Genomic DNA, 26,446 nt, shown 5'->3' on the forward strand with positions numbered 1-26,446 from the left:
CCGGGGGCCTGGATTTTGGGGAGGAGGGGGCAGCTGGGTGACGCGTGGGTGCGTGTGCGGGATTGAAGGCTCGCAAAACTCCGATGGCCCCAAATTAACGGTGGCCCCAAATTAACGAGGGTGCTGGGGGTTGAAACGAAGGAAAATATTTAGGGGAGGGGGCAAAGCGTGGTTTTGGGGACCCCCTGGCTGCTATAAGGCATCGAGCCCCCCGCGTGTTTTTGTTCCCACCCACCAGCGTGGGCCGCTGCCTCAGTTTCCCGTGGGGAGGGGGAAACGCACCAGATCGGGGTTTGGGGGCCCTGTTACCCAATTTTTTTTTTTTTTTGGGGGTGTGGGGGGCGCAGCGGCGGGGCTGGGGGCGGGGGGTTCCCCCCGCGTGTCCGTGTCCCACCCCGCCCCTGCGCAGCCGGCGGCCCCGGCGGGGGGAGCGGGGGCGGGCGGTGTCGCGCAGCGTGGGGGCGGGAGGAGGGGGGGGGGTTACGCGTGGGGAGAGCGCGGAGGGGGAAGGAGGAGGAGGAGGAGGAGGAGGAGAAGCAAGAGGAGGGGGGGAGGAAGGCGAGATGCGCCGGTCAGACCCCCCCCCGGCTGCAGCAGGGCGGCGGTGAGGGAGCGCGGAGGAGAGGGAGACAAGATGGCTTCCTCCTGAGGGCCGGGGCCGTGCCGGGGCCCGGCGGGGGCTGCGAGGGGGCCGCGGCGGGGGGAGCGGCGAGGTGAGTACTCCCCCCCCCCCCAAAATACCGCCCCGCGTACCCCCCCACCTCACGCACCCCCCCTTTACATCCCACCCGTGCACCCCCCCCCCCCACCCGTGGACGTGCAAGGGCGGGCTGGGGGGGGGGTGGTGGGGGTTGTGTGTGGGGGGTGAGGGGGGGGTGAAGCCCCCCCACCAAGGTTCTCCCACGCGTGGTCCGCGCGTGTTTTGCGGCGCGGAGGAGCCGCGGCGGGCGCGGAGGCGCGGCGGGGCCGGGAGGACAAAGCGACGTGGGGACACACGCACACACTCGGCACGGCTCGGCACGGCTCGGCGCGGCTCGGCACGCACCGCCCGGCCGGGCCCCGGCTCGGCCTCGCGCCCCTTTCGGGTGATTTTTGCACTATTTTCCCTCTTTTCTCCCTTTTTCTTCCCCTCCAGCAGCTGGGGAGGGGGGGCAGATGGGGGTTGGGGGGTTGATAAACCCTAATACCCCCCCCATCTTTTATTACCCCGTTGCTTTTCAGCGGTTTTATTTATTTTATTTTTTTTTTTCAAACGTTATTTTTATTCATCCCCGAAATGTGCTGAGCTCAGAGGTGCGGCGGGTGATGCTAACAAGGGCGACGAGGCTCCCCTTGGCGTGACGTCACCCTGACGTAACCCGGCCGCTGGTGGCTGTCATCCCTCGCTGTGACGAGGACACCGGGGTCTGGCGAGGTCGGACCCCCCGCTTTTCGTCACGCCGGGAAATCGCGGAGAGTAGGATGGAGGGAGAGAGAAAAAGCGGCTGGTCCTCCTCTTTGGGGTCGCATTCGCCATCCGAGGCGGCGATTTGGGTCATCCCGCTGCCGGGAGCGGCGTGCTTCGGCGACGGGCAGGATCCGAGCGGCTGCGGACGCCGGTGGCACCGGGGGACGTCCCCGAGGTCAGGGAGAGCGCGTCGAACCGCGCGGCCGCCCCGAAAGTTTTTTGAGTCCGCAGCGTGCGGCTTCGGCACCACGTGTTTGCGAGGGAGGCGAGGGGACGCTTCGGATCTCGCACCCGGCACGTGCCGGCGCGTGCACCCGGCCTGCCCGCCGACGCCGCTGCCGCCTCCGCGTCCGCGGATGCTTTGCGAAAAAAAAGACCCCTTCGCGGATGGCGGGGTGCGGGGTACCGCGGGATGCGGTGAGCGTCGGTGCGGCTCCGCGGTTGCATCATGCCGGGGAGGGACGGGCAGCGCCGGAGCAGAGTCCTCGCAGGTTGTGACGGTGGCCCCATAAACGAGCCCCGCTCTTGGCCTTTGGCACCTAATTAGCTGTGACGAGGTTTGTTTTTCGGATTACCGACCTGGACCCTTTATCGCAGGTAATTAAGGGGAGAGGTGGCTCGAGGAGGGGCCAGCTTGGGAAAGCAAAATGTCCCCCCCACCCAACTCTGGCCTTTCCTGGTGGGGCTTTTCTGGCCCCGCTGGGGACGGGGACGGCGAAGCGGTGGCGCGGTGCCGCTGGGACGCGCGGTTGTGCTGCTGGTCTCTGTCCCAAAAAGCCTTTCCTGGGGCGTTCCCGGTGTTGGCGCGCTGGGAGTGAGCTGTCCCCGTGGCACGGGGGTCCCCGGTCCCCTGGCTGCGTGTGCTGGGGTCCCCAGTCCCTGTCCTCATGGCACGGGGGTCCCCACTCCCCTACCTGCATGTACTGGGGTCCCCGGTCCTTGTCCCCGTGGCATCGGGATATCCGGATTCCTACCTGCATGTGCCGGGGTCCCCGGTCCTCGTCCCCGCAGCGGCAGGGTCCGCGCTCCCCTGCTCCTGCGCGCCGGCGTCCCCATCCCTACGGCAGTGGTGTCCCTCGTCCCCCTGCCCCTGCGCGCTGGCGTCTCTGCTCCCGGTTTCTGCAGCGTCGGCGTCCCCGCTCCGCTCCCTGCACGTGTGGGGGTCCCTAGTCCCCTACCCCGTGTCATTGGGGTCCCCGGTCCCCTGCCAGCACGCGCACGGCTCCCTTGTCCTTGTCCCTGTGACATCGGTGTCCTCGGCCCCCTGCCTGCCCGCGCCGACACCCCCGATCCCCGTTCCTGTGGCAGTGGGGTCCCCGTTCCCTGCCCGCGCGTGCCAGGGTCCCCGCCGTGTCCCTGGCTCCACGGGAGCGTTTCTAACGGGACGCCAGCGCCGAAGCCCGCCATCGCCGTCCCCTCGCTGTCCCCAGCGCTGCTTGGGATGCGGGCTGGGACGAGAGCGACGCGCCCCAAACCCAACCCTTCTGGGTACTGTGCCCCCTCTCCCCCTCCTCTGCCAGCTCTTTAATCTTGCTGCTTGCAGCTCGGTGCGAGAGGGTGCCAGACCTTTATTTTGAGGATGAAAGAGCTTTTTTTTTTTTTTTTTTTTTTTTTTTTTTTTTTAATCCCCCTCTCTCCCCGGGCCAGCATCCAAGGGGAGATGAAATGAAACGGGAAGAGGCTGGAGGTGAAACAGCTGCGATTGGCTCCATCCCCGCTCCACATCTGCCCGCCAGCCCCGCAGACCCAGCTCAACCCCGATTTTCTCCTCTCTCCCGGGCCGAAACCCCCTTTTTCGCGGGAGCCAGGGCGCTGGGCAGTGGCGGGATGGGGCTGGCGGCGCGCGGGCGGCGAGGGTTTGCCGGCAGGGTCGTGCCGGGTTGTCGGAGGGAGTCGTGTCGCGGGGACAATGCGGCGTGTTTGTTTGCTACAGCTAAAATGGCAGTTCTTAAGGGGAAGAGAGAGAAAAAAAAAAAAAAAAAAGAGAAGTGCTTCAGTCGCCGCATCTTTTGATTAAATGAGATTTTGCTGTCGAACGGGGGAGCTGGGGACCGCCAGCTCCCGAGCCTGCAATTTCCATCGCAGCCAAATGAGGGGAGAAAAAAAAAAACCAACCCAGAACCACCCCAAGCCCTGAAAATGCTGGTTAAAAAAAAAAAAAAAAAAAGGGATTGAAGCAAGTTGTAATTGGTGCAGTCTCAGCGCGGAGGCTCGGGGATGCTGCGTGACGGCTGGAGGGTTCGGCACCGCTGAGCTGGCGGCACGGCCGTGGTCACCGCAGCCCCCCGCGTCCCCGCCGGGCTGAGGGGGATGGAGGAGCGTGCTGGGAGCCGCCGCCCGGCGCGAACGCGGTGATGGGGTGCGAGAGGGGGGTGAGCAGCGACGCGGCGAGGGGTTTTAAAACCTTGAGCCTCTTAGAAAGCCCAGCTGGCCCTGCAATTAAATCCATTGCAATTAACGCCGTCGCGTTTAACGCCGTTGCACGTGAAGCCCGTTGCGTCCAGCACCGTTGCGTCCAGCGCTGTTGCGTTTCAAGCCCTTGCCCTTAAAGCCGCGCCAATTAACGCCGTTGTAATTAAAGCCCTTGCACCTAAAGCCTCGCCAATTAACACCATCGCCACGCAAGCCCTTGCGGTGTGGCCAACATCTCCCGCCCGCACCGGGCACCTCGCCGAGGCGTCTCCGGTTGGGTTGCCGGCGCTGTCCGTCCCTTGCGCGCCGCCGCGCTCCTCGCCCGCAGCCGGTGCTGCCGGCCGGCGCACGCTGCCTGCCCGCACATGGCTTTTTTTAGGTTTACAAACATGACGGCCCCGTGCACGCGCCGCTTCCCCCCCCCTCCTCTCCTTCCCCGTGAGTCATCAACCCCGTCACCGGGCTGGGGAAAGCCGGAGGTGGCGTCGGCGCATCTCCCGCGGCGCTGATGACCCTAGTTGGGGGGGAAAAAAAAAAGCAAAATTACGTTCCCCCCCCCCCCCTTTTTTTATCATTCCCGTTCCTCTTTCCGCCAGCGAGATGGGGAGCGTGGGGATGGTGGCCTTCCCGGCTGGCGCGTGGTCCACGGTGGGGTGTTTTTTTGGGAGAACCGCGGCACTGGTCGGAGGATGGGAGAGCTGGAACGCTGCCGGCTTCCTCGCGCAGCTGCCGGCTGCGTCTCGGTTACCTTGGATCGGCGGGGTTTTGGGGCTGGGTGAGGTTTTGGAGGGGGGAAGGCTGGTGAGATCCCCAAATTAGTGCCGGGAAGAGCCTCGCGGTGCGGCTCCCGGGGGCCTGGCAGCGCCAGCGCCGTGGCTGCTGGCGAGCGCGGAGGTGCCGAAGCCCCCGCGACAGCTCATCGCCGGAGCCGGTTGACGTTGGGGCTGAGGTGGCTGCGGTGACTCAGCAGTGCTGGCGCTGACTCAGCGACGCTGGCCCCCAGGGAGGAAACCAGGGCTTTAAATTTGGGAGGAGAAAAAGGGGTTTTGGTTTTTTTTATTTTCATACAGCGTGCCGCAAAATGGTTTTGCTGGTGCCCGCGCCGCCGACATGCGTTTTCCACCCTGTGCCTCTTTCTCCGGCCTTGGGAAAAGGGATTTCATCCAGAAGGGTCGCGTCTCCCGCCCGCCGCGAGGCGCTTTTCCCCGCGGGGACAGGTCGTGGCGGTGAAACCAGCTCCGGGTTTGGCAGAGCCGGCGTTTTCCCTGCTCCCAGACGGGGCAGGGCCGGGCTCCCACTCATCTCCCGGCTCTTGCCCGCCGGCCGTCGCGCGTTGACTTGCCCGCGCTTGCCGGGCGGGAGGGCGGCGGCGTGCGCCGTTCTCCTCCTCCTCCTCTGCCGAAACGTCGGGCTGTGCGGCGCGGCAGCGGCGGCGGCGTGAGGAGCCCCCGCGTCCCGGGAAGGGGGGACGCCGCGGGCAGCCCCCAGGTATCATGGGACGGGGACGGAACCGAGCACCTGTGGGTGGCACATCCTGACTTGCACCCGGGGGCCAGGAGGGTGCAGGGACCACCCCCTCCCGGCTCAAACGGGGGGGACAAAGCCTTGAAAACTGGGGTGCGGCTTGGTTAGCGCAGGGGGGTGGGGCGGCGTTCCTCCTCGCTCCCCCAAACCCAGCTTTTCCTCCTCCATTTGCGATGCAAAGCGGTTGGCGGGGTGGAAGTGTCCCCACGGTGGAGGGGGGGCCGGGAGGGGACCGAGCCCCGTGGGACGGGGGCTGCGAAATCGGGCCCAGCCCCACGGGGGCGGCTGGGCTGGGACGGCAAAGGCTGCCGGGCCGGGTGAGAGGCGAGGCGAGGCCCCGGGCCTTTCTCCTGCGGCCCACGCGCTTTCCCTTTGTCCTTCCCAGGTGGGTCCTTTTTCCTTCCCAATACTGTCCCCTTCCTCCCCATCCGCTTCCTCTTCTTCCTCTTTTTCCACTTGTTTCCCTTCCTCCACATCCCCATCTTCCTCTTCCCCTCTTTCCCCTTCTTTCTTCCTCTTTCCCCTTCTTTCTTCCCTTTTTCCCCTTCCTTCTTCCCTTTTTCCCCTTCCTTCTTCCCTTTTTCCCCTTCCTTCTTCCCTTTTTCCCCTTCCTTCTTCCCTTTTTCCCCTTCCTTCTTCCCTTTTCCCTTCCCCATCTTCCCCCTTCCCCATCTTCCCCCTTCCTTCTTCCCCCTTCCCCTCTTCCCCTTCCCCTCTTCCCCTTCCCCTCTTCCCCTTCCCCTCTTCCCCTTCCCCTCTTCCCCTTCCCCTCTTCCCCTTCCCCTCTTCCCCTTCTCCTTCCTCTTCCCCTTCCTCTTCTTCTTTCCCTTCCCCTTCCCCTTCCCCTTCCTCTTCCCCTTCCCCTTCCTCTTCCCCTTCCCCTTCCTCTTCCCCTTCCCCTTCCTCTTCCTCCCTTCCCCTTCCCTGGGGCCGGGGCAGGCACCGCTCCCCACCAGCCAGCGATTTGGCTTTGCCCAGCCGGCCCCGGTGCCAATCTGGTAGCCGAGCGCCGGCACGAGAGGAGCCAGCTGTGTTTGAGGAAAAAACTGCTCCAAGAAACAAAAATAGCGCCGCGGGTTTGTGTTTTTTTTTTTTTTTTTTTTTTCCTCCTCCTTTTCCCTTTCAAGAGCTCGGCTCGCTCCCTGCCCGGCCGGAGCCGGCAGCCTGACGCAGCTCCGTGCCGTGCCAAGCCTTTCCCCCCTGCCCGCGCCAACTGGCGGCTCCCGGCTCGGCTCCGCGCCCTGGTGGGAACGCGTGCCGTAGTGGGAACGCGCGCCGCGGCTTGGCCTCAGCAGCTCGCTTCCCAAAACCTGCTCCGATGGGAGCATCCGCTGGGACATCGCTCGCCTGGCCCTGGTGCTGAGCGTTCCCGACCTCCAGCGTTCCCGACCCTGAGCGTCCTGGCTCCGAGCATCCCGATCCCAAGCGTCCCTTCCATGAGCGTTCCCGCACCGAGCATCCCTTCCCTGAGCATCCCGATCCCAAGCATCCCAATCCCAAACATTCCCTCCCGGAGCATCCCTGCTGCCACCTCTCCTGAAGGGAAAACCCTTTCCCTGAAGGAAACGAGGAGGATGGAGATGGTGACAAATTTTTTTCCACCTGGAAAAAAATCCCCCGTCTCCCTTGGAAGCTCCCGGTGCTGGCGGGATGCCGGTGTGAGAGCCGGGAGCGGGAATCTGTCGTGTTCAAGCGGCTCGTTGTGTCACGGTGAGATGGGAAAAGGGGTGAAATAATTGTCCCAGCGCCGTCCGGAGAGGGGTCACGGCTACGGGGGTCCCCGAAATTGCTCCCGGGGCTCGCGTCAAGCCAAGCCCGGCTTTCCCGCGGCGTAAATCAGCTCGGCTGCCTCGGCACCGGCGCTATTCCGGCTTTTCTCCGGGCTAAATGAGGACAGGAGCGAGTAGCTCAGACCCAGCGCCGGGGTCAGCCGGGGCCATGGAAACAGCTTGGAAAACAAGGCGGGAGAGGCAGGCGCGGCCGCCCGCCGTGCCGGGAGGGAACCGGGGCCGCGAGCCGGCGCGGTGGGTACCCCGGCCGGGGGGGAGCCGGGGGGCGGCCGGGGGCTGTTGCGGGTCCGGCTCGGCGCTCAGTCTTCCCAGATTTCCTCAGTTTTCCATTTTTGATGGCGTCGAGCGTGGATTTGGGGCCATTCGGCTCCTCTGCGGCGTTCCCCCCGCCGGGATCGTGGCGGTGGTTTGGGACTGGCAGGGGGGGTTTTTCCGGGTCTGGCGGGGCGAGTCGGTGCCCCCCAGGAGCATCAATCCGAGCATCGCCCCGTGTGTGCGATTTCGGCAACGTTTTCCCCGACGAAACCTTTGGGCGGCACCGGCCGGGCGGTTTGTTATTGTAGGGTCTCCCGCGCCCGGGGCTGCCGGGGGCTTCCCCGTGACGGTGCCCCCCAACCCGCCGTCCCGCCCAAGGATCCCCCGCGGCCGCTGCCAGAGAAGGAAAACCACAGACCGAGCGCCGGGGCTGGCCGGGCTCCACCGCCGCGGCACGGGGCCGGCAGCCAAGCTGCCTCTTGGCCGGCCCGCGCTGCCGGCTGGCAGCGGCGCCCGCTGACCTCCCGAACACCCCGCCGTGCCCTCGCCGCAGCCCCGGTGCACGGTGGCGTGTCCCCCCCCGTCGCCGCCCAGATGCCGCCGGGAAGGACTCGGCGTCCCCGCCGGTACGGTCCAGCCTTCTTCCGGCCCCCAAATTCTGCACTTTTAATAAAACCAAGCTTTTTTTTTTTTTTTTTGCGGCGGGATGACGCCAAGCGGCACCTTCCACACCGCTTTGCGTGTGCTGAGTTGCTCCGTTCTCTGCCGGTCCCGCCGAGGCTTTAACGAATCCCCCAAATATTTACACGGAGGAATTTTTGGGGGCGAGCGGGGATTTAAAACCCGTTCCCCTGTTGGCTTTGAGTGGGTTTAGTTCATTTTTCTTGCAGATTGAAAGAAATAATTAGAAATACAGATGTATAGACTATAGATATTTAAAATACAGATGTATGGGCTGTAGATATTTAAAATAGAGATCTATAGACTGTGTGATGTATGGACTGCTGGCCATATAGGATGCATAGGGGGCTGGGTATATAGGGTCGCTGGGTGTATAGGACTTGGATATTTAGGGTTGCTGGATGTATAGGTCTTACGGATATAGGGGATTGCAGAGTATATAAGCTCCTGGATATATAGGGTTACTGGATGTGTAGGGTTACTGGATATATAGGGTTACTGGATATATAGTGCTACTGGATGTGTAGGGTTACTGCATATATAGGGTTACTGGATGTGTAAGGCTGCTGAATTACAAGATTGCTGATTATATAGGGCTGCTGGATATATATATATATAGACTGAGTGCTATATATAGACTGCTGTTGGATGTATAGGGTTGCTGGATGTATAGGGCTTGGGTATTCAGGGTTGCTGAGTGTTTAGGGGATCTGTGCTGGATGTATGGGGTTGCTGGACGTATGGGGTTACTATATATAGACTAGGTTGCTATATGTAGGCTGAGCGCTATATATAGACTACTGTTGGATGTATAGGGTTGCTGGGTACATAGGGCTTGGGTGTTTAGGGTTGCTGAGTGTTTAGGGGATCTGTGTCTGCTCGATGTACGGGATCGCAGAGTGTATAACTTGCTGGATATTTAGGGTTGTGGGATATTTAGGGTTGTGGGGTATATAGGGCTGCTGGATGTATAAGATTGCTGATTACATAGGGCTGCTGGATATATAAGATTGATGAATATAAGGGGTTACTGGTGATGTGGGGTTGCTGGATGTATACATTGCTGGATGTATACATTGCTGGATGTATACATTGCTGGATGTGCAGGTTGCTGGATCTGTAGGGCAGCAGGATCTATAGGGCGGTGGCGGCGGGGGCTGCCGTTCCCTGCTGTAGCCTCCTCGCTGGCTGCCGGGGCCGGGGTCCCCCCCGTGTCCCCCCAGGAGAGGCGTCGAGGGGCCTTTCGGGGCTGGCGCGGGGCCCTCCGCCGACCGTCCGTCCGTCCCTACGTGCGCGCAGCGCCGGGGCTAATGGCTTCTCCAGCTGGTTTGGCAGGGGGCGGGGAGGGCCGGGGCGGCTGAGGCTCGAACAACTCGTTTCGTCTTTTCCTCGTCGGACGGTCCCGCCGTCGCCTCCGGCTTCGCCTCCCGCCCCGCACACGTAAGTGCTGCCCGACCAGAGCCGGACCCGAATGCAGCCCCGTGCCCCCGCCGAGGCTCCCCCGGCGCTCGCTGCGTTGGAAACGGCTCCCAGCTCTTCCCAGGGAGCTCAGCCCAGGCTGGAAACCCTCCAAGCCGGGCTCTGCCTGTGTGGTTGTGTGTTTTCTTTTTTTTTTTTTTTTTTCCCCCTCCCTCTGTTTAAGGCATTTAAAACAGGGGAAAAAATATTAAAAAAAAAGAGGAAAACCAGATTAAAAAAGCAAATGTTTTCATCCTCAGGGGGATTTTATCCCTTTTATCCCTGCTCAAGGAGCCGAGCAGCCGCGCTAACCCCAACCGAAGCGTTTATTTTCTCTTTATTTTAATTTATTTCCCTCCCCCCTCCCCAGCTTTTATTCTCTCGCGGGGCGAATGGAAGGAGGTTTGGGCAGCAGCACTTTTTCTGGGGAAAAGAGGCCGGGGCGTGGAGGAAGAGCGTGCCCGCGGCGGTGATGGAGGGGATTTCCGCGGATGCTGCGGAGCGAGTCGGGATGCGGGGCCAGGGGAGGAGGATTGATTTTTGGGGAGAAGCCGTGAGGTCTTTCCATCTCCCAGCCTGCGGGGCTGGGAACAAAAGGAGCTGGATGAAAGAGCCAGGAAAAATATAATTTTTGGGGTTTTTTTTTTTGTTTGTTTTTTGTTTGTTTTTTTCCCCCCACTGATTTGGGGAAGGTTGTAGCTCTCGGATTAACCTTTAGGAGCGGCGGGAGATGCTCACTCCTGCCTCGCGTTTGCGGGATGAACTATTTTCCTGCGTCCCCAGCCTGGGTCGATAACCTGGTTTATGGGATGGAGCAGCCCGCGGCGCCACCGTGGCCCGGCAGCCGGTTTTTGGGGCTTCCCCTGCCCTTACCCCTCCGGGTAGACCCTTGGGGCCAGCGTCCGCTCCCCGCCCGGAGCAAAACAGGTTTGTCATCATTTCTCCGGGCTGGCATCACCAGCGTGACGCCGGGGACGCTTCGGGGTACGAGCGTGTCCCCCCCAGGACTTGGAGGGGGCTTGGGGTGTTTTTCTCCCTGCCACCCTGCGCCGCTTGGGAAAAACCCTTTTGGCTGGGGAGGAGGAGGAGGAGGAAGACGACGGCGTAGGAAGGACGGGTGAGGCTGTTTCTTCCTTGCTTTGCAAAGGAGAGCGGGGGCGGCGTGTTGTCCCCACCCTGCCCGGGCTGCCGTTTCGCTGGCGCGCGGCACAAACCGGCGACGAAGCACTTGCTCCTCAGACCTGATGGACCGGTCCCATGGCCGGCGGCTCCATCGCTTGGCTCCGGGGATGCCGCGGAGGGAGCGGAGCCAGGGCCCCGAGAAAGCTGCCGCAGCATCAGGGTGAGCCCCGCGCCGCAGCGGGGCCGTGGGGATTTGCGCCGCTGCTGCGCTCCCCTGGGAGTTCTCACCCCCGGGGAAGGGGGAATTTTTGGGGTGTGATCGTGCTGGGAGTGGTTCCTCCCCGGTTTCGCCGCCGTCAGCAGCGTGCTTATCTCCGGCGTGGAAACCAGCGTGCGCTCCAGCGTGTGGCTTGGCTCGCCCTGTCGCCGCGAAGGACGCCAGTGCCGTGGGGCTGAAGGGTTAAACGCCGCTCCGCCACCGCCAGCTGCACACTGACAGCTTGCTCGAACACCGAGCGGTAACTCGGGGTCTCCACGCGACTCTGGGCTCCCAATCCTTCCCGCCGGCCCCCAGTCCTTCCCGCCGGCCGGTACCGGCACCGTCCGGGGCAGGAAGCTCTGCCCGCAGCCTTCGCTGGCTTTGTCGTGTTTTTTTCCAGTGAGCTTTGCTGTATTTTCAGCTTGCAGGAAGCTCCCCCCGGTTATCGCCAAACTGCTAAACACACCGCCAGCGCCCGGCGCCCCGGGCTGCCGGAGCGCTAACGCCCCCCGCCACCGAGAGAGGAGAGCGCCACGGAGCGCTGCGATACCCTCTGTCTCTGGCAAAACCCCTTGGCGGGTCTCCACCGGGGCACGCGAGCCCAGACGCCGGGGTGATGGGCTCCCTGGGTGCCACCGCCTGGCGCTGGCGTGGGAGGCTCTGATGGGTTTGGTCTCCTCTTGGCACGCGGCCGGTTTTCTGGATGCTGGTGCCGTAGCTCGGCGTTGCCGGGAGGCCCCAGCCCGCCGTGTTGATGTAGACGCTGGGTTATTCGAGGTGAAAGCGTCCCCGTGCCACCCCTGGCACTGGCGTAGCCGATTCGGCGGCTTCCTGCCGTGCCGCGGCCCCCGGCGAAGGACGGCTGCTCCTGGGGTGTTTGCTTCAGGCGCGAGTCCAAAAAAACCCCCCTTTTCTCCCCGCGTTGCTTCCTTCGCTGGTGCAAACTGCCGCCGGAGCCGGGGGCGCTCTCCCCGTGCCACCCCGCCGCGTCTCGCCCTGGCCGGGCAATGGAAATCCCGAACCGTCCCGTGAGCAATTTCGAAAGCGGGCGGCGGGGTGGGGACGTGGGTGGCGCGGGGCCGGCGCAGTGGAAACTGGCCGCCTTTTGGGCTGAGCTGCTCCTTACGCGGACGGGCAAAACCCGCGTGGGTTAGCCGCCGGTGATTATTTTTTCGTGTGGCTCATCTGCTTCTTCTTCGGCAGCCGGGTCAGAAAAAGAGATGGGAAAAGGGGGAATAAAAAACAAAAAAGAGGGAGAAGATAGGGTGGGGGATGGTGGCACGGGGGTCCTGGCAGGGGACGCTCACGTCTCTCCTCTCTCCCTCCTCACAGACAGGTTCGGCGGGCGACCCGGTTGATGGACCCAGCAGAAGCCAGATGGAAGAAGGGCCAATTAATTATGTCGAAGAAAGGCGGCTGAACGAGGGCAACGGGCTCAACCTGGCGAATGGGGGCCGGCCGGAGGCGGGGGGCGCGGCGCTGATGGAGCCGAGCGGCTGGTCGCCGGGCCAGCCGCCCGCCGCTGGTAAAGCCCACTTGGAAGACGTCAGGAACCTGGTGGCCTTTTCGGCGGTGGCCGAAGCGGTTTCCTCCTACCGGCTACCGCCCCCGGGTTCGCCGTCGCTGCTGTACGAGAAGTTCGACTCGGAGATGAGCCAGGGTGGGCTGAGCGCGGTGGACGGCGTGCCGCGGGGAGAGGACCTGCACGCCCTCAAGGCTGCCCTGGCTTTGGCCAAGCACGGCGTGAAGCCCCCCAACTGCAACTGCGACGGCCCCGAGTGCCCTGACTACCTGGAATGGCTGGAGCAGAAGATCAAGACGGCTCTCGGCGAAGAGCCGGCATCACCGCGGCCCCGCAGCGCTGCCGCCAACCCCCCGCCACCCCCCCAGGAAGGTGCTATCGACCCCCAGCCGGTGCCTGAGACCGTCGAGCCGTGCCCGCCCGACGGCCTCCCCTTTTCCCAGAGCGCATTGACCATCGCCAAGGAGAAGAACATCAGCCTGCAGACCGCCATAGCCATCGAAGCCCTCACGCAGCTCTCGGCTGCTCTCCCCCAGCCCGCCGGCGACAGCAAACCCCCCCCGCCTCCGCCCCCGCCACCCCCCGCCACCCCTTTCGGCCCCGGCCCCCTCGCCCCGCCGGGGGCCGCGTGGCAGCCAGGGGACGAGCCCCGTTACCCGTCGGAGCCGGGAGCAGCGCCGGAGCCGTTTTTTCGGCGCGGCGCCTCCGCGGGGGGGCTTCGCGGCGACGTGGGGGCTGGAGGCCGAGGGGGCGACGGGGGCTGGAGACCCCATGGCGGAGCTGGAGCAACTGCTGGGTAACGCCGACGACTACATCAAGGCGGCTTTCAAGAGACCCGAAGCGACAGCGGGCAAAGCGGCTACGCCTAAACCGGAGCCCCCCGAACGAGCGCCTGTCAAGGATGTGCCGAGCAGCCCCCGTTTGCCGCCGGCGCCACCGGAGCCCGACCTGCACAAGAAGACGCAGCTGGTCCTGCAGCAGCACCTCCACCACAAGCGCAGCCTCTTCCTCGAGCAAAGCTTGGCGGCGGCGGCGGCACCCGCGGATCGGCCAAGCGGCTGGTGGGCTCCCGGCGCCCCCGCCGTGCCCCCCAGGCCCTTCGAAAAGCAGGCCAAAGAGAAGAAGAAGAAAACGCCTCCCGAGAAGCCCCCTCCGGCCAAACCGCTCCGTAAGCAGGTGCAGATCAAGAAGGCGAAGCAGAAGGACTCGCAGCCGCTCTTCCCGCCGCTCTGGCAGATCAGCCTGGAGGGGTTTCGGGCGCCCGCCGAACCCCCCGCCGAAGAGATGCAAACCGAACCGCTGCCGCCGCCGCCTGCCTTCCCCCTCCAGCCTCTTGCACTACCCCTGCCCGCCGCTCGCCCCTCGCCACCGAACCCCCTCGACGGCGGCCCCCCGGCTCCCGACTCTCAGGAAAGGGGTGCCCCCGGGGGGGGCCCCCAAATTCACCCGGTGCCGGTGGGCTCGACAAATTCAGAGGAAGCACCAGCCGCTCCCCCGCCGCCCGCCTCTGCCCCCATCGTGGTGGATGACAAGCTGGAAGAGCTCATCCGGCAATTCGAAGCCGAATTTGGGGAGAATTTCAACGTGCAGCCCCCTGAGACCCCCGCCCCGCTCGCCCCCGGGGCTGCCGAGCTGCCTGGGGGGCCCACACCAGCCCCACAAGTGCCCCCCGCCGCCGCCGCCCCGGCTTCAAGCAGCGCTCCTCAAGCCGGACACAAAAGCTTTTCGTTCTCGCCGGGGAAGGGGCCGCTTTCGGAGCCCCCCTTCACCGCCCGATCCCCCAAACAGATCAAAATCGAATCTTCTGGTGCTATCACCGTGGTTTCCACCACGTGCTTTTACTCTGAGGAAAGCCAAAACCCGGAGGCGGACGACGCCGACGGGACGCCCACCAAGGACGAGGTGCCGCTGACGCCCACCCTGAGCGGTTTTTTGGAGTCGCCGCTGAAATACCTGGACACGCCGACCAAAAGCCTCCTGGACACCCCGGCCAAGCGGGCGCAAGCGGAGTTCCCCACCTGCGACTGCGTCGGTGAGCGGGCGGCCGTGCCGGGGGGTGCCGGGGGTGGCGGGGGGTCGCCCCAGGGGTGACGTTTCCGGGAGGTTGCTTTGCCGGGTGGGATCGCGCTGGATAAACGACGAAGCAATGCCGCGGCGCCGGCAAAGCCGTCGCGTTCTGGGGGGGATTCGACGCTCGTGTGACGAAACCCCGGCGTTGCGCAGGCCTCTTGCGCTCTCTCTTCTCTTCTCTTGTTTTCACGGCCGGACGGCAGCGCCCAGCGACCGCCGCGTCACCGCGGGGGTGGTGCCAGCACCGACCTGGCTGTGCTGGCGAAACCGAATGGCCGTTGGGTTTTGGCTCCACTTCGCCGCCCGGCTAAACCCCGTGGAAGGGCCCAGCGCCGAAACCCACCTCAGACCTGCTTCTTCCGGCTCTTTTACGCCGAATTTGCTGGTTTGGGTTACCCAGAGTACCCCAGACTTCGGCTCGGCGTGCGTTCTTACGCCCAGAGCCGCGTTTCGGGCCAGGACGTTCGGTGGCTGATCCCGCTGGGCTGCGTAACTCTTGGATTTGGGATTTTTTTTTTTTTTCGTGGCGTGTGCTGGCATTTATTAGACTTCACAGCAAGTGATAGAGATTTCCCACCCAGTCCCCGTGGTCCAGCTCTGGGAGCTGGATCTTCCCTCCCCAAAATTTAGACCGGAGCCCCTTTCTCCCCTGGCAGGAACAGGGTGAGGATTTGGAGCATCCAGCTGGGAAAAAACCAAACCCCCGCGCCGCTGGGAGAGGCGGCCGCGGGCCGAGCGCAAGCTGCGCTTTATGATTATTTATTTGTTTGCTCGTAAACGGCAGTAGTCGTTAGCCCAAATGGCACTGGGCGCACAGAGGGCTTTTAGTTTTTTAGCGCGGTTTAGGGGCTGGGATTGGGGGGGATTTCCTCCCCCCCGCCACCTCTCTCGGTTTTCTCAGGGCTGTGAGAGAAGGCGACTGAGCGGGAGCCGAGGCTGGGTGCTTTATTAGGTGCCTGTGCCGTTAGGCGCCGTAATAAAATCAGCCTCCGCTGCGTCCCCGTATTGATCTCGGTCTGGACAGCTGCGGCCCAGCTGAGCCCGGCTTTCTCCTCGCCGTGGCACCCGGCCGGCGGGACGTGACGGGAATGAGGATTGGGGCCCCGGCCGCCGCGCCCCACGTATCCCAGCCGGCAGCCTTGGAGCGTCCCTGCGCGCCGGGGATGCCCGGAGCATCCTTTGCTTCCCGCGCCAGCGCTTTCCTGCCCTGAAAGCCCCGAGGTGTTGGCTGCTGCGGGGGGTGTGTTGCTTGCCGGGCTGTAGCCCCCGCGTCCCCCTCCGTAGCCCCCATTCCTTCCGCCTCTCCCCGCCGCTGCAGCTCCTTCCGCGCGCGGGCTCGGCTCCGGGCGTCCCGTGAGCATCCCCGAACCCTCCGGCCAGCCTCGAAAGCAAGCAGCCGGAGTTTTCAGCCCCAAAAATCATCCCCTGATGGTTTTGATGGCATCCAATCGGGCCAGTCCTGGTGAGCAGGGCCAGGGTGGGAGGTGGCGAGGAGCAGGGGGGCCGGGGATGACCCCGGGGGGGGTTTGCATGCCGAATCGCCCACCGCTGCCGATCGCTGATTCTCGGCAGAGCCCAGAGCCGGGTGGCCGGCGCGATCCCCCCATGCCGGGATGGAGCCATGGTTGCTGCCGCGACGCCTGGAGTGGCTCTGACCCCTCCGGGAAGTTTTGGGTCCCCGAAGGGTGCGGGTCTGAGTGCCCGTCCCCTGTTCCCCAGCAGTGGAGGGAGCAGAAAGTGAAGGGGAGCTGCCTTTAACGAACCCCTAATTGCGGCTTCCCTTCCCCAATGCTCTTAGGGGGCAAGGCCGTCGAGGAACCTTTGATTTTGGGGGCAAAAGTGCTTGATTTGAGGGAATTTGGGGGTTTGGCATCCTCGGGGGCAGCCGGCGGAGGTGCAAACCCCCAAATCTCTGTTCCCCTCCTGCCTCTGCAGAGCAAATCGTGGAGAAGGACGAGGGGCCGTATTACACCCACCTGGGCTCGGGGCCCACCGTGGCGTCCATCCGGGAGCTCATGGAGGAGCGGTGAGGGCGCTCGCCCCGTCCCAGCCTGTCCTGGGGGGCCGCGGGGGCGAGCGGGGTCCCGTGAGGGTGAATGGGTGCTTGTGGGGGTTCGTGAGAGTGTATGGGATCTGTGAGGGCAAAAGAGACTCCTGTGAGGGCTAGTGGGGGCCTGAGAGGGGTCTGTGGGGGCAAGTGGGTCCTGTGAGGGTGAGTGGGGCTTGTGGGGGTGAGTGGTGTCCAGTGGGGGTGCGTGGGGGCCTGTGAGGGCAAGTGGGGTCTCATGAGGGTGAGTGGGAGCCTGTGAAGGAGAACTGGAGCTTGTGAGGGTCCTGTGAGGGCAAGTGGGGGCTTGTGAGAGTGAGTGGGGTCCTGTGAGGGGGAGTGGGGTCCCGTGGGGTCCTGGGAAGGTGAGTGGTGTCCTGTGAGCGTGAGCGGGAGCTCCTGAGGGTGAGTGGGAGCCCGTGAGGGCAAGTGGACTCCTGTGAGGCAAGTTGGGGCTCGTGAGGGGTCGATGAGGGCGAGCGGGGGATGTGTGAGGGTGGAGGAGGGCGAGGGGACTGACGGCTGTCCCCCCCCGGGCAGGTATGGCGAGAAGGGCAAGGCCATCCGCATCGAGAAGGTCATCTACACGGGGAAGGAGGGGAAGAGCTCCCGGGGCTGCCCCATCGCCAAGTGGGTGAGTGTCTGCGCCCCCTGTCTCGTCCCCGCTCGGAGGTAACGCTGCTGCCCGTCCCCTCGCTGCCTGGGGATGAGGAGGTCCCCCCACCGACGGTGCCCGCAGCGGGCGGCGGCAGGATGCCTGGTCTGCGGTTGGCAAGGAGGAAACGCGAGCGGCCGCCGCCCCCGGGGAAACTCTGCGGGACTTCCCGCCCTCGGCACGCGCCGAGCAGCATGTTCTGCAGCCCCTGGGCTGGGCACGTCCTCCTCCGGCGCCCCAAAGCCCGAGGGGGTGGATGGAACCATGGGAGCCCCCCCTGGCTCTGCCACCCAAATCCCCATGGGGCACCGCGGAAGGCAGCCGGAACCGGCTTTTGGGGTCTGCCCCGTCCCGGGAGGCGTTTGCCGTTGGGGTGGTCCGACTTGACCCCGCTGTTTTTCAGGTGATACGGAGACACAACCAAGAGGAGAAGCTGCTGTGCCTGGTGCGGCACCGGGCCGGCCACCACTGCCAGAACGCCGTCATCATCATCCTCATCCTGGCCTGGGAGGGCATCCCCCGCACGCTGGGCGACACGCTCTACCAGGAGCTCACCGACACCCTCACCAAGTACGGCAACCCCACCAGCCGCCGCTGCGGCTTGAACGACGAGTAAGTCCCAGCGCGCCGCCAAGCTGGCTCGGGGAGACGGGCTGGGAGGGGGATGCGGGGTCCCCCCTCCATTTTCGGAGCTACCATTGCCGCGCCGGCGGCTGACCTTCCTCCGCGGTGTCCCTCCCGCAGCCGGACCTGCGCGTGCCAAGGCAAGGACCCCAACACCTGCGGCGCTTCCTTCTCCTTCGGCTGCTCTTGGAGCATGTATTTTAACGGCTGCAAATACGCCCGGAGCAAAACTCCCCGCAAGTTCCGGCTGGTGGGGGACAATCCCAAAGAGGTGGGTGATGTGGGCGGAGCGGGGCAGCACCGCCACGGCTGCGGGTTCAAACCTCCTTGTACCCCCAGCTCCACGTTTTGCAGGGAGGAAGCCTGCGAGAGTAGGATTTCTTGTGGGATTTTTTGATGAATTTGGGAAATGGGGGCTGAACGGCCCAAACCTCACCAGGATTTTAAGCCACATGCTTTGCTTGAACCTGGTGGGAAGCGTCGGATGCCGCATGGCGTTGCGGGCCCTCTGCCCCCAGTTGCGTCCCTGCTGCTGAAACCCCGGGGTGACGTCCTCCTCTTTTCCCTGCCGCAGGAAGAGCTGCTCCGGAAAAGCTTTCAGGACTTGGCCACTGAGGTTGCTCCGCTTTACAAGAGGCTGGCGCCGCAAGCCTACCAAAACCAGGTACCGGCCGCCCGCTCGTCCCCTTCGGAGCGCGCCAGCCCGGCGGCAGGCAGAAACGGGCGGGGGGCAGCGGCCCCTGGGAGATTTCGGATAACCGGAGCCCTCTCCTCCCTCTGCCAGGTTACCAACGAGGACGTAGCCATAGACTGCCGGCTGGGCTTGAAGGAGGGGAGGCCGTTCTCGGGAGTGACGGCGTGCATGGACTTCTGCGCCCATGCTCACAAGGATCAGCATAACCTCTACAACGGCTGCACGGTGGTAAGCAGGCGCCCGGTGGGGCTTTTCGGGATGCTGCTCCCCGCCCCGTTTGAGGTGTTTGCGCACCTCAAATGGAACCATTCGGATCTGTGGGGTGCTGAAGCCCCAGCTAATGGGGACGGTGGGTTTGCTTTCATCCGACCCAAACCCTGTGGGAGGTTTCCGAACGCTGGCTGAGGATCGGGGCAGGCTGTGGGGGACGCCAGGCCAGCGTGGCTTCGCATCGATGAGGGGCACGGGGAGGAAATTTCATCCCTATCCCGCACAGGCCGCATCCAGCAGCATCCCGCTGATGACCCCCTGCTCTCCCCCAGGTCTGCACGCTGACGAAGGAAGACAATCGCGTGGTGGGGAAAATCCCCGAAGATGAGCAGCTGCACGTCCTCCCCCTCTACAAGATGTCCAGCACGGATGAGTTCGGCAGCGAGGAGAACCAAAACGCCAAGGTGGGCAGTGGGGCCATCCAGGTGCTCACGTCCTTTCCCCGCGAGGTCCGCAAGCTGCCCGAGCCCGCCAAGTCCTGCCGGCAGAGACAGCTGGAAGCCAAGAAAGCCGCCGCAGAGAAGAAGAAGCTGCAGAAAGAGAAGCTGATGACGCCGGAGAAGATCAAGCAGGAAGCGCTCGAGCTGCCCGTGCTCCAGCAGAACGCAGGTAACGGGGGCAGAGCTGAGGTCCTGCTGCCCGAGCCGTCCGGAAAGCGCGCGAGGGGATGGGGGTGCGGTTGGGTTGAGCGCTCGACGCGTTGGGGTGCAGGAAGGCATTTCTGTGGTGCGGTGGGGAGCTCCGGCTGCCGCTTGGTGCCGGCGCACCGGGCGATGCCGAGCGGTGCCGACCTCTGCGCTCGGCCGGTGAGCCCGTCGCCGCGGGATTTTCGAGTCCAGCTGAGTTTTTTTGGGGGTCCTCGCTCTCCGCCACCGGCTTCTCCAGCCGGTGGGTCACGGGGGCTGTGTGTGTGCTGTGCCCGCAGGTATGGTGTTGAAAAGCGGGCTGCCCCCGCAGCCTCTGAAACCTTCCATCAAGGTGGAGCCGCAGAGCCATTACAACGCCTTCAAGTACAACGGCAACGCGGTGGTGGAGAGCTACTCGGTGCTGGGCAGCTGCCGGCCCTCCGACCCGTACAGCATGAACAGTGTTTACTCATACCATTCCTACTATGCACAGCCCAATCTGCCTTCCGTGAACGGGTTTCACTCCAAGTTCGCGCTTCCCTCCTTCGGGTATTATGGCTTTTCCAGCAACCACGTGTTCCCCTCGCAGTTTCTGAATTACGGGGCGCCCGAGAGGAGCGGGAGCGGCTGGGTGAGCAACGGCTACGAGAAGAAGCCCGACGTCTCGGCGTTGCAGGAGAACCTCAACCACGCCTACGGGAACGCCGATTTCCCTGAGCCCATCCCACACAGTGTCCGGAGCAAAAACCATCACCAGCGCACCTACGAGCGGGCTAACCGCTACGCCAGCCAGCAGAAAGCGGCGGCGGCGGCAGCGGCGGCGGCGGCTGGGACGCACAGGACTAACTCAGGCTTGGAGGAGTCACCGCTGTTTGCACAGAACTGTTTCAGCAGCCGGCCCATCAAGCAGGAGCCCCCGGACCCTCCGCCCGCCATCGAGCCCCTTCCCGGCGCGGTGGCCGTGCCCGGTAGCGGATTAGCCTTGCCGGCCATTTCGGCGCGCGGCGGGGGACCGGAGCAGCGGTGGAGCCCCTTCAAAGTGTCCCGGGGCACGTCTTCTCCCGAGAGGACTAGCACGGCGGAGGGCTCGTGGAGCGCCCTGATGCCGGGCTCGGGCGGGCGGGAGAAGCTGAGCGCCTTCGACGCCGCCGCGCGCTTGCCGCCGCCAGAGAAGCAGTGGCCCAACGTTTTGGCGGGAGAGGCGGCGGTGCCAGCGCGCGGCTCGGGCTTGCTGCCGAAACCGTGGAGCCCTTGTAAGCTGGGGGAGACGGCGCTGGCTGGCGCGGGCACCCCTAGCCTGCTGGGGTCGCTGGGTTTCGGCTCGGCCCTGCCCAGGCTGCCCGGCTTCCCCGAGGAGCCCTGGGGCTCGGTGAAGGCGGAGGAGCAGAGGACGCCAGCGCCCAGCCCGGGGCTGCCGGAGAAGCCGTGGGAGGCGGCGGTGGGTGAGAAGCGGGTGGCAGGGCCACACCGGGAGAAGCCGTGGGACCCCTTCGGCCTGGAGGAGGATCTGCCGGAGAAGGCGGTGAAGGAGGAGGAGGAGGAGGAGGAGGAGGAGGAAGAGGAGGAGGAGGAGGAGTGGTCGGACAGCGAGCACAACTTCCTGGACGAGAACATAGGCGGGGTGGCCGTGGCGCCCGCCCACGGCTCCATCCTCATCGAGTGCGCCCGCCGTGAGCTCCACGCCACCACCCCGCTGAAGAAACCCAACCGCTGCCACCCCCACCCGCATCTCCCTGGTCTTCTACCAACACAAGAACTTGAACCAGCCCAACCACGGCCTGGCGCTGTGGGAGGCCAAGATGAAGCAGCTGGCGGAGCGGGCTCGAGCCCGGCAAGAGGAGGCGGCGCGCCTGGGCCTCCCGCCGGACGCCAAAGCCTTCGCCAAGAAACGCAAGTGGGGCGGCGCGTTGGCGAGCGAGGCGCCCAGCAAGGAGAGGAGGGACTCGGTCCCCACGCGGCAGGCGGTGGCCATCCCCACCAACTCCGCCATCACTGTGTCCTCCTACGCCTACACCAAGGTGACGGGCCCCTACAGCCGCTGGATCTGAGACGGAGGCAACCGCCGCGGCCCCCATCTTACCTCAACCCTCGGCAGCGCCGGAGCCCGGCGTTGCTTCGTGGTGCTTTCTCCTCGGGCGTGGGGGAGAAGAAAAAAAAAAAAAATAGACAAAAACGAAGCAAAACACAACAACAACAACAAACCCAACCCGCGGAAAGCGAACCCAACACGCACGCTCGGAAACAGCGGAGCCGGCGCGGGTGCACGCCGTCGGAGAGCTGCGCTTGGCGAGGAGTTGGCAAACGAAGCAAAACTCGATAAACATAAAAAAAAACAAAAGAGGAACGATGCTGTTTGGACGCTTTTCGGTAATCTCGTATTTATATCTCCACGATTTTTTAATCTAGCCTCATGCGCTGCGCGAACGGAGGGAGGAGTTTATAGTGTCCTTTCGCAAAGGAGAGGTTTTTAATTCCACTTAAAAATGCCTATTTATTGGATTTTATTTTATTTTATTTTTTACTCCGACGACAACGACGAAGCCGATCTTCGAAAAAATAAGCCAACGTTGAAAAAAAAAAACAACCTGAACACAAGTGAAAAATAACGCGAACAGCAAACCAGCTTAAAGGCCAGAGGTGGCTCCCTCCAGCTCCGGGGCGTGGGGGCTGGCAGGGCGGTGTGTCAGCCGGGCATGCTGAACATCCCATAATTTTTTTTCCAAGGACCTAAAAATCCCTGTTTTGCAACTCGAGGAGTCCTTTCTTACAGCGACGGGAGACCCGCTTGTGAGCGGGACGTCCCGGGATGGCGCGTCTTCGCTCGGCTCCTCGCCGCCGGCGGGATCGGCTCCGCCGGGACGGAGCGAGCCGGCGTCTTTCGTGGCGCCGGAGACCTCAGGACACGTCTGGGCTGGGAGCGCCGCGGCAGGTGGCTGCCGCTGCCGGGGTGCCGCGCTTGGGCTCGGACTTGCGGGGCTCTTTTGCTGGCGGCCCCGGGGAGAGCGGCAGTGGCGGCAGCGGCATCTCTCAAGGAGCCGACAGGACAAAAAACAGAAAGAAAACAGAAAAATGACAAAAACCAGGAAAAAAAAAAACCACAAACCAACCCCAAACTGTGAATAGCTAGTGTTGCTCTCTGTACATCACTGTTGCTAAAGTCTGGTGCTTTCCGTCTCCGGGGGACTTTCTCCGTGCGATCGGCTCTGGGAAGAGCGAATCCCAAGACTCGGCTGGCCAAAACCCGCGCCGGTCCGCCTTCCCCGCCGTGCTGGCGAGCGCCGCCGGGGCTCGGTGCTTTTTCTCTCCCCGGGTGCCATCCCTCCTTCCTACGGATCGCTGTTCTTCCCGCAAAAAAAAAAAAACCAACCCAACAACCCAACCGATAACCCAACGACGACAACAACCGCCTGGTGCTTTTCGAACAATCTCAGTCGAGACTTTCCGCCCGTCCCCGATGCCCGAGCCGCGCCGGGACGGACGGAAGGACGGCGAGCGGGCAAGCTTGCCGGGAGGGTGGCGCGGCCGAACGCAGGTGCCGGCGTCGCCGGCGTCGTTGCGTTTGCACTTTGAGGTGCCTTTTGGAGAGCCAGCGAGCCGTCGCCCACGCCGTCGCCGCGCAGACGTCACCGTGTGTTTACTGTCACCCTCCTTCCTCGCGCACTGGCACGGATCAGCAGGATCCCGGTAAAACAGCCGGAACATTTACGTGGTCTGATTTTAAACCTGTAAATAGGGAAAGAATTTTTTTAAAAGCACTTTCACCTAGATTTAAAAACGAAAGCGAATCTTAAAAACCAACTCCCCTCTTCCCTCTCTCCCCCCACCCCTCCAACTTGAACGCAGTATGTTTTAAACGAGATTATTGTGGAGAACTGTAAATACTGGCAGAATATTTAACATGCTTTGTCCGTCCTTCATAATTAATTTTTTTTTTTTTAACCGTAATCTGTAAAGTCGCGTATATTTGACAAGGAAACTCAATGAGCTATTACTGCTTTTCTTCTAAATACCCAATAGCATATCAGGATCGGAGGAGTCGATGGCAAGTCAGATTTTAGGGATGCCGGCGGGCGATGCTGGTTCCGGCGCGGGGACCCGACGCGGCGATGCGGTTCGAAGGGCGCGGTTCCGGCCAATCCCCGTTCGGCGGGGCCGGATTCGGGTGCTGGCCCCGGTTGGCGTCGCCCGGTGTGGCTGTCGTGGCGGGGGTGCCTTGAGAGCTTCGCCTGGGCGAGGTGAGGGTCGGGAGGAGAAGGGGTGTGTTCGGAGGACAGCGAGGGTCCGTGTTACCTGTCTAAGTCCTGCTTCCTCGGAGGTTTTTTTTTTTGTTTTGTTTTTTTTTTCTGGTGCAGGGAGGGCGTTCGGTCCGGCGCGGCGTTGGCTCCGTCGGGTTCGACCCGGGGAAGCGGGGAGACGCCGGCGCCGCGGGCCGGGGAGCGAGAACTGCTGCAGTCTCACATTTTTACACTACGTAACGTCTAACCTACCTCAAATCTCAGTCATGACGAATTAGCACGCTTCAGACTTCTTCTATGAAAACTAGAAATCTATGCACAGCTCTTTACCCCTTGCTGCTGAGAGGCTGTTTTTCAAGCAAAATCTTTTCCTTTACCTGTCCCGGCGGCCGCGCTCGTCCTGCCCGCGCCGAACCGGGGAGGTCGCGGCGTTAAGGGGGACTTGATTGGGTGGTGGTGGGGGGGTGGGGGGGTGTTTTTAATCGCTTCGGGGTGGGATAGGGACCTAATTTTGCAGCAGATCGCGGCCGCAATGGTGCTAGAACAACGCCCGCGGGTGGAAACCCTGGGGAGAGCTCGGCGCGGGGAGCCCCGACCGGCTCCCGCCACGCCGCTTCGGTTTTTCCGGCCGCGACGCTTCGCCTCGGGCGGGAAACGGGGGGGACGTGTGTCAGGGTCCCCCCCTTCCTGTCTCGACGCTCTCGGGACGAGGCACGGGAAGGAGAAGGAAACCAGAATCCCTGAGGTGCCTCAATTGCTGATTTTTTCCTTTTAATACTGGAGTATGCTTTGTGGGCTCTATAAGGCGTATTTTTATTAACGAAATCTTCTAATAAAAACGGTGCTATGGTGTTTTAACAAACTGTATCACGCTTCTGCCTGATTCCATCTCGCTGAGGTGCTACTAATGTATATATGAACCTAGGGAACCAAGAAAAAAAAAAATAAAAAGCAATGTCGTCGAGAAGGAAGTTTACTTTTCCGGAGCGACAGCTCGAAGCGTGCTGGGAGCCGGTTGGGTTTATGCAAACTGAAATGGGCGCCGCGTGGCGGGCGTCCCGCCGACCGGGCTCGCGGTGGAGCCGTTCCCCTCTGGCGCGGGGCCGGGGTGCAGGGAGGAGAGCCGCGTTTGGTGAGGCGCTCAGGTGCTGGGTCTCGTGGCGTGAACGTGGTGCCCGGTTGCGGTGTGTGGACATGGTGCTCAGCCACGCCCCGTGGACGTGGTGCTTGGACGCGGCGTGCAGACACGGTGCTCAGGTGCGGCGCTCGGCCGCGCGGCGTGGACGTGGAGCTCGGATGTGGTGCGCGGACGCGGCGCTCGGCCAGGGTGTGCGAACGTGGTGCTTCACCGTGGTGCTTGACCGTGGCGCTTGGACATGGCGCATGCACATGGTGCTCGGCCGCACGTCGTGGACACGGTGCTCGGGCACGGTGCTTGGACGTGGTGTGTGAACGTGGTGCTTGACTGTGGTGCTTGGCCACGGTGCGTGGTCATGGTGCTGGGGCACGGTGCTTGGCCACGCACCGTGGACATGGTGTCGGGCACGGTGCTTGGACGTGGTGCGTGGTCTTGGTGCTGGGGCACGGTGCTCTACTGTGGTGCTTGGACGTGCTGTGTGGTCTTAGTGCTGGGGCACGGTGCTTGGCCACGCAACACGGACACGGTGCTCGACCTTGGTGTTTGGACGTGGTGCACGGACATGGCGCTTGGACGTGGTGTGTGAACCCAGTGCTTGGCCACAGTGCTTGGCCATGGTGTGCGGTCATGGTGCTCGGGCACGGTGCTCGACCACGCACCGTGGACATGGTGTCGGGCACGGTGCTCAACCGCGGTGCTTGGACGTGGTGCGTGGTCATGGTGCTGGGGCATGGTGCTCGGCCACGTAACATGGACACAGTGCTTGGCCATGGTGCTCGACCGCGGTGCTTGGACACGGTGCACGGGCATGGTGCTTAGATGTGGTGTGTGAACATGGTGCTCGACCGCGGTGCTTGGCCACGGCGCTCGACTGAGGTGCGTGGACACGGTGCGTGGTCATGGTGCTCGGGCACGGTGCTCGGCCACGCGCCGTGGACGTGGTGTCGGGCACGGTGCTCAACCGCGGTGCTTGGACGTGGTGCGTGATCGGGGCACGGTGCATGGACATGGTTCTTGGCCACGCTGCGTGAACGTGGTGCTTGGCTGTGGTGCTTGGCCACGGTGCTCGACCTTGGCGCTCAGACACGGCGCACGGACACGGTGCATGGTCGTGGTGCTCAACCGCGGTGCTTGGACGTGGCGCGTGGTGGCGGTGCTCGAGCACGGTACTTGGACATGGTTCTTGGCCACAATGTGTGAACGTGGTGCTGGGCCGCGGCGCTCAGCCCGGTGCTCGGCTGTGTTGTGCATGCGCGGTGCACGGGTACGGTGCTCAGCCACAGCGCACGGGCGCGGCGCCGGAGCTGCGCGCGTGGGCACGGCGCACGTGCGTGGCGCTTGGGCACGCTCCAGGGCCACGGCGCTCGGCCTGCCGTGCACGGACGCGCGGTGCTCGGCCGTGGCGCTCGGGCGTCGTGCGCCGCCATGGCGCTCGCGCACCGCCGCTTCACCGCGCTGCCGGCGCACGACGCGCGGGCAGACCCCCCCCCAGCACCACTGCCCAGCACCGCGCTCCCCCCAGCTCCCCGGGCCCGTTCCCCTCCCCAAATCACCGGTGTCTCCCCCCACAGCGAGGGCTCAGCTGGGCGCCCCGCTTCTGCCCGTCTCTTTCTTTCA

General features: G+C 63.7%; 1 protein-coding gene and 2 long non-coding RNA genes across 3 annotated transcripts; 2 read left to right on the forward strand and 1 right to left on the reverse strand.

The window, feature by feature from the left end:
- Positions 1–621: 621 nt before the first annotated feature.
- TET3 (tet methylcytosine dioxygenase 3) lies at positions 622–21,732 on the forward strand. Its single transcript, XM_086768029.1, is given in 12 exon segments — positions 622–713; positions 12,281–13,156; positions 13,158–14,502; positions 16,476–16,566; positions 17,128–17,221; positions 17,646–17,854; positions 17,987–18,137; positions 18,441–18,530; positions 18,651–18,788; positions 19,103–19,439; positions 19,756–21,173; positions 21,175–21,732. Coding segments are annotated over 11 exon segments (5,034 nt in total). The 5' UTR covers positions 622–713; positions 12,281–12,325; the 3' UTR covers positions 21,505–21,732.
- LOC147597431 (uncharacterized) lies at positions 841–1,990 on the forward strand. Its single transcript, XR_015261212.1, has 2 exons — positions 841–1,085; positions 1,292–1,990. It is a non-coding gene; the product is annotated as an uncharacterized LOC147597431 (long non-coding RNA).
- LOC147597432 (uncharacterized) lies at positions 1,234–4,785 on the reverse strand. Its single transcript, XR_015261211.1, has 2 exons — positions 4,407–4,785; positions 1,234–3,394 (listed from the first exon to the last, which is right to left on the reverse strand). It is a non-coding gene; the product is annotated as an uncharacterized LOC147597432 (long non-coding RNA).
- Positions 21,733–26,446: the final 4,714 nt, after the last annotated feature.

The sequence above is a fragment of the Chlamydotis macqueenii genome, chromosome 27 (assembly GCF_036417535.1).
Source record: "Chlamydotis macqueenii isolate bChlMac1 chromosome 27, bChlMac1.mat, whole genome shotgun sequence".
NCBI classification, from domain to species: domain Eukaryota; kingdom Metazoa; phylum Chordata; class Aves; order Otidiformes; family Otididae; genus Chlamydotis; species Chlamydotis macqueenii.